The sequence below is a fragment of the Sorex araneus genome, chromosome 2, assembly GCF_027595985.1.
Source record: "Sorex araneus isolate mSorAra2 chromosome 2, mSorAra2.pri, whole genome shotgun sequence".
Taxonomy (NCBI): Eukaryota; Metazoa; Chordata; class Mammalia; order Eulipotyphla; family Soricidae; genus Sorex; species Sorex araneus.
Window position 1 is genome coordinate 107,979,473 of NC_073303.1, and position 7,394 is coordinate 107,986,866.

The following is a 7,394-nucleotide window of genomic DNA, read 5'->3' on the forward strand; positions in this document are numbered from 1 at the left end:
TAAAGTTGGAGATTAAAGAGATTGCCTTATGCTACTAAGAATGATCCCTAAGTGCAGAGCCAGGGTAAGCCCGGAGCATCGCCCAGTGTAGCCCAGTGTAGCCCAAAAACCAAGAGGAAAAAAGTCTTCCAGAGTCTCAACTCTGGAAGTGGAGGCACCAAGAGCTCCTAAGGGTCCCAACAAAAATAACCCCAAAGAGAAAAACTCCAAGACACACTAAAATCAGAATGATAAAAGACAAAGACAGAGACAGAATATTGAAAGCAGTAAGAACAGAAACAGAAGTTACAGAGGAAAGCGCGTGAAATTTATAGCAGATCCACCAATTGAAACTCTATGAGCCAGAGAGTGGTGAGACATAGTAAAAACACTGAATGAACACCTCACCAAGAATTCACTATCCAGCTAGATTATCACTCAGATCTGAATGAACAATACAGAGCTTCATGGACAGGCAACAGCTTAGGAAATTCATAACCTTGAAACCAGTTTTGCAAGAAGGTTTAAGTGAGATTCTCTGAAAGACAAGACAATATTTCTCAGCACTCTGACACTGATTACACCATTCACTCATGGCACTTCTTTTTTTTTTTTTTTTTTTGCTTTTTGGGTCACACCTGGCGATGCACAGGGGTTACTCCTGGCTCTGCACTCAGGAATTACCACTGGCCATGCTCAGGGGACCATATGGGATGCTGGGATTTGAACCCGGGTCGGCCGCGTGCAAGGCAAACGCCCTACCCGCTGTGCTATCGCTCCAGCCCCACTCATGGCACTTCTGATCATCCATACTAGGTTAAGAAAGGTCTGTTGAATCCTAGCTTGCTAAAGTTTTTTGAATGCTTTTTCAATAATGAATTAATGTTTAATTTACATTGAATGTTCTGTCTATTCAGATACTACTGCATCTATAGGTTTTTATTATAATGTTTTACTTATTAATGTAAATACTTAAGCATAATCTATATCACAATATTTTCTAACATAAAGTCAATAATCCATTTTTAGGAGAATAATGCACACCTTTTATACTTTTATAGACTGATTCAGACCTTCCTTTAAAATGTTTAAAATTTTCCTCTCCTCTTACTAAGTTGTATAGTTGTGGGATTCATCTATTTCATGTAAATGTTTAAATGCATTCACATTCACACAGTAAACTTTTTAATGCATTTAAAAATTTACATGAAATAGAATGCATTCACAATGTATTTTAAATGCATATAAAATATATACATTTCTTTAAATTTCTGCATCTGCATATACATTTTACATGCATTTAAAATGTATAATTTTGTTTAATTTATACAGTAAGAAGAAGAAAGATACATAGTGTTTGAAAAAAGATTATAAACTTATCATTTATTTAAAACGTTGTGGAACTTAAGGAATTTGGCTTTATGCATCTATATGTGTGTAGGTCTCAAATACACACAAGTTTTTCTCATATGTGGGATATAAAGAAACATGGTATACTTCTGGGAAAATACCCTCAAGACCCAAAAACACACAACAGAAACACCATCTGCACTCCTATGTTCATTGCAGCACTATTCACAATAGCCAGAATCTGGAAGCAACCTGAGTGTCCAAGAACAGACAAATGGATAAAGAATCTATGGCACATCTACACAATGGAATACTGCGCAGTTGTTAGGAAAAAGGAAGTCATGAAATTTGCCTATAAATGGATGGACATGGAGAATATCATGCTGACTGAAATGAGTCAGAAGGAAAGGGACTGATATAGAATGACTGCATTAATTTGTGGTATGTATTAAAATATATATATATATAGTAGAAGTCTGATATCCATGGCCAGGGAAAACAGTGACTAGCAGGACTGGTTAATGGTTGGAATCAACCACAAGTATGTGCGGGGCAGAGGATAGGTAAGATAGAGAAGGGACTAGTATGACAATAATAGCTGGGCAAGAACGGAGTGTTAAAAGTAGGTAAAGGGATATACCTGATAACCTTTCAGTATCTGTATTGCCAATCACAATGCCCAAAAGAAGACGGGGTGGGGGGAGGAGGAGGAGAGAAAGGGGAGAGAGAGAGAAAGAGAGAGACTGAGAGACAGAAGAAAATCACCTTCCATAGATGCAGGCTTCGGGATGGGGTGGGGGATGATGGGAGGGAACCTGGTGACACTGGTGCTGGGAAATGTCCACTGGTGGAGGAATGGGTGCTATATGACTGAAACACTGTATGACTGAAATCAAATCATAAACAGCTTTGTAAGGATCTATCTCACAGCGATTCAATAAAAAAAAATCTTATAAAAAAAGAAAGAAAGAAACATGGTATGGAAACAACAGCAGTCAAAGGCATCAGAGCTGGAGATTTGTTCTACAGAACTGAGTTTATCTGGGGGAAGAGTGGCTGAGTGGGCCTTTGGGACTCTGATAGAGAAAAGCAGGCACCCTTGTGATGGGTCCATACCCATCACAAGAATACTAAAAAATGAATGAAGTATACTAAAAAAATATATAACAGCATGAAAATACTGATACCTTAATAAAAATGATAAAGAAAAAAATCAATGTAAATTATCAGTCCCAGCTGGGGTGGTCATAATGTATTATTAAATTAGTGATAAAGATTCCTAAATTCCTTGGACAATCAAAAAGGAAAGTAAACTCTTTATTAAAATATTTCAATATGTTGTCTTTCATCATTCTAATATTTTATCAAATCCATGTTTGTAATTCTTTTGAGATTTAATTCACACTTCACATAATTCATTCATGTAACATGTATAATTCCATGCTTCAAAATTCTACCCACACGTCTAGAGAGATGATTCAAGGACAAGAACACATGCTCTGCAGTTCAGAAGGTTCTGGTCCATCCCTGTACCACATGATCCCCCAAGCTCTATAAAGAGCAACCTTGAGCACTAAGCCAGGAGTAGCCCCTAAGCACTGGCAGGTATGGGCCCCAAAACAAAACAATGAATAAAAAGATATATTCAAAAACCTATGTCAGGTTACACAGTCATCACCACAGTCAGGTTACAACAGTATATTATCTTAAACAGAAACTCTGTACCCCTTAGCAAACATTCTATATTCCCTCCCCGCTAACACTGTCACCTCTTTTCTGTCCCTAGATTAGCCTACTCTGCATATCCACAATATTTCCAATATGTGATCATTTATGTCTGGCTTCTTTTATTTGCTTTATAGATACAATATTTGATTCCTTTTTACATGGCCATATAATATTCCTCTACACAGATATACCACCTTTGAGAAGATGGATTGGGCCAGACCCAGCAATGCTCAGGGCTTTCTCCTGAGTCAGTGTTCTGGAATCATTCCTGGCAGTGCTCAGGGGACTAAAGGATCCAGGGATCAGACCATGGTAGGCTGCAATAGACCATCTCTCTGGCCCTAGATATACCACACTTTCATTCACTTATCCACTGATGGAATGGACATTTGCCCTAATTCTCTCTTGAGAATTCTATCATAAACATTTGTGTAATTTTTTTTTTTCAGTTCCAGGAATTGAACTAAGGACTTCACCCATGAAAGGCAAATGCTCGGGGCTGGAGAGACAGTACAGCAGGTAGGGTGTTTGCCTTGCGCGTGACCTACCTGAGTCTGATCCCCAATATCCCACAGGGTCCCCCAAGCATCACCAGGAGTAATTCCTGAGTGCAGATCCAGGAGTAATGTCTATGTATCACTGGGTGTGTCTCAAAAAAGAAAAAAAAAGGTAAATGCTCTACCCCTGAGTCATATTCCTGGCTCTATATGCAATTCTTTATGTGGACATAAGTTTTGGGAGTTAGAAGGTGTGGTTTGGGCTCTCCTAGTGGTGTTCTCAGTACATGCAGTGCTGGAAGTTAAACCCAGTCCTTCCAAAAGCAAAGCATGTGGTCAGGCTACTGGGCTATCTCTCAGGCCCTGAACATATGTTTTTATTTTTCTTAAACATATACATATAGGGGTAAAATTGCTTCATTTTCCATGAAATGTATACCAAGTCTTAGAAGAAATACCCAAATATTGTACAAAATGGTGGCCCTTTTCACCTTTCCACCAGCAGTACATGGGGGGGGGGGTTCCATCTGGCCCACATCCCCACCAATAACTGTTATCATCCTTGTTTTATTATAGTCATGTCAGGGGTATAAAGCAATGTCTACATACACTCATATGTAGATATTGCTCTACATGTGGTGGTTTACAGGTGAGGTAACTGCATCAAAACTGTCAGAATCAGGTCATGGGTGGAGAGATGCTGACACTGGGGCTAGGGTTGGAGCTGGAGCATCGAAAGCCTGAAACACTGTTACTAGAAGCTTTGAAAATCACGGTACCTCAATCAAAAATAAATAAAGATGCAAAATATGGAAATGCTTTGGGCAAGAAGATGAAATCCTTGCTGAGGACAGAAAAGCATGGAGAGATAAGGAAAAAGATCCTGTGGTCAGACTGGGAAAGAAAGGAGATGTTATTTATGTGGTGTTCATTGTAGATCCTTATACAATCAACTGCTCTGAGCAAAGAGTCAGGATAGAATTCTTTTTTTTTTTTTTGGAGGCGGAGAAGGGCTGGGGGCATACTTAGCTGTGCCACACCAGGCTTATGCCTGGTTCTATGCTTAGGTCTACTTAGGTCTTCTTCTGGTGGGCTCACTGTATGTGGTGCTGAATCCAGGTCAGCTATATCTAAAGCAAGAGTCTTACCTACTGTCTTATCTCTCTGACCCCAACAGCCTTAAATTCTGTTCACTGAACATTACACTACTTTGTACTTACCGTAGCATATTTAATTACAAACACGACTCATTCAAATGCATGCGTAACCACTATATAGAGACACAGTGCTAAAATGGTAGAGATTAAAAAAGCAATGATTTCCATTTTCCAAAGTAAAATGGGATAGCTTACACTGCCACGTTGCATCTCATTTAATAGTCACAAAACGGCTGCTAGAGAAATGGAAACCGAGGCACCAAGAAGTGAAGTGAATTGGCCCGTGTCACAGAAATAAAAAAATGGAGGGGAAGAGTCAGACCTGAACAGCCCGGGTTCACACCCTGTACTCTAAACCTCCACCCAATCCTTCCTGCCACGACACACTCCTGGAAGTCACATGTGGTGCCACCTGGGGATCAACAACACTAACCCATTCCAGGAACCATTTATTGAATGCTCATGAATACAAGAAGCCAAGGGGCAAATTCTCATGAGCCGGCAAGTACTTAGCCTCACTGGCACTTTACAGGTGAGGCAGCAGCTCAGAAAGGAAATGAAGTTGTTCAAGGTCATGGAGCTTCAGGAGCAAACACCAATGGTGCGGACTGCGGAACACCAGACACTTTCACCATGCGTGTGAACGCCGGGGCGTATTCTGGCTTCCAGTCAAAACAACTGAATGCCTGCCGACTCTTGGCTGCAACGTGGCCGAGCAAAACTCCCAAGTTTGTCTAAGTCTTGAGAAAGAGCTCTGGATTTTCTGACCCACAAGCTGCGCGCTTCGCTCCGACTGGCTGCAGTGCACGGAGCTGCCAGACAGCGCGTCTGCAAAGCATCTCGAAGCAGCGTTGCACCGAGAGAGGGAGGCACCAGGAAACTTCGTATTTTCAAACGAAACGAAAGTGCCCCACGGAGGACGTTGAAAAAGTCAATGCAGCAAGAAGCCACAAATACATTGTTACCTGTTTCGAGCAGTTAGAAAACCTTTCTATTTTTTTTTCCATAAGAAAATGCGTTGATACCTAAAAACAAGCCTTCCCCCCGCTTTTCTTCCTGACCCCCCACACTAAGATAGCAACAAGGAATGGAACAGTGCAACTAGCCCTTTGCAGCCCTTAAACTCCATTCTAACTGCCAATATTTACTTCCTCGTGAGCAAACTTGTAGAGATCCTTGTGAGATCCTCTGTCCCTTCCGGTTCTAAAACGCGGCGTTTAGAACCCAAGCTGAGCCCGGAGTGGGGCAGAGAACTGGAAGGCGAGAGAGACGCGCCTCCCGTCCAGGGGCCGGCGAGGGACCTGTTCTCTAGGGCCACAGAGCCTGGGGGGCTTTCCCTGGCAAACGGACTGGCGCCCACACGCGGGGCAGCTGCGGAACCGGTCAGACCGTACACGCGATTCTCCAACAGGAATCCAAGGGGAACCAGGCAGAAACCGGACCGGCTAGGAGGGGACCTGGGAGGAAAGGGGACGGGAGGGGGCACTGACAGTCCCAAACGCATCGCGACCTGTCAAAGTCCTGCTTCTGGCCAGCACCCGGGGCCCGCGGGACTCGGCCGCTGAAAACGTGCGCGCAGAGGAGCTGACTGGCACCGCCGCAGCCGGGCAGCCACGGCGGGTGCCTCCACGCCCCCTTGCGGACCCAAATTCTGATGGATGAGGATGTGCCGACTAAGTGATAGGGACAGTATTTCGGAACTGAGCTCTCAGTTAAGCCTTCAGGAGAACCCTGGCGGGGCGAGACGCGGGGGATTTGCTCCATTTTACAGATGCAAGCGGTGAGGCTCGGGAAAGTCAAGCCACATCCGCGAGCAGAAGGGAAACCCTCCGGTGAAGGCCATCGGCAGGGCTGGCGCCTTTGCCCTGGGACCTGCCCTAGCCCGGATGCTCGGGACACTGACCTAGCGGGGGGGGTGTGGGTCGCGCGGCGCTCTGCGGGGCGCTGGGCAGTGCCGCCGCGCCCGGGGGACAGCGCGCACCAGACGCGCCCGCGTGCGTCCCGGAGTGCGGAGTCCACGCGGGCGCCCCGGCCGGGCTGCAGCGCGCACAAACCGCCCGGCCGCCGGCCCCCAGCCACGGGGCGCCGCATCCGCGCGGGACTGCTGCGGACACGGGCGGGCAGCGCCCGCACTGCCCCTCGCCTCACCGTAGTTGCTCCCCGGTGACCAGGACCTCGGCCATGCGCTCCAGCTCCCTTTGCTGCACGCCGCCACTCCCGCTCGTGCTGCCGTCGCTGCCACCGCTGCCCGCGCCGCCGCCCTCTTCCATGGTCCGGCCGTGCCGCTACCACACTGTCCCTGCTGTCCACCGCGGGTTCGGGCGTTGAATCAGCCTGCCCTCACCGACGCCTCCCGTGCCATCTTTCTTAGGGGCAGGCCTATTGCTGCGACGTGATTGGCTGGAGGGGGAATCCCTGTGGGTGGGCTCAGGCGCTGGGCGTGTCCTCCCCAGGAACTCCGCCTTCAGGGGCGTGGCCGAGGGCCCGCGTGGTTGGTGGGCGGGGCCAAGAGAAGAAAATATAAACATCGGGGCGGGGCTCTGGCTTTGCCCAGACTGCGTCGGTGGAGTTCCCGTTTACCCACAAATCTCACACCTGGCGATGCTGGGCACACGTTGGCAAGGTCCTAGACCACTGTAGGCGGCGTCTTTTATTAGATCATTTATACCTTCAAATACCCAGC

General features: G+C 46.0%; 1 protein-coding gene across 1 annotated transcript in view; it reads right to left on the reverse strand.

Annotated features, from left to right (window-relative positions):
• Positions 1-7,086, reverse strand: part of DEPTOR (DEP domain containing MTOR interacting protein) — a 182,230-nt gene extending 175,144 nt beyond the window's left edge. The window contains exon 1 of the mRNA XM_004607646.3: positions 6,860-7,086. Coding sequence (XP_004607703.1) covers positions 6,860-6,981 — 122 coding nt within the window. The 5' untranslated portion in view covers positions 6,982-7,086. The remainder of the gene's footprint in view (positions 1-6,859) is intronic.
• Between the last annotated feature and the right edge of the window lie 308 nt (positions 7,087-7,394).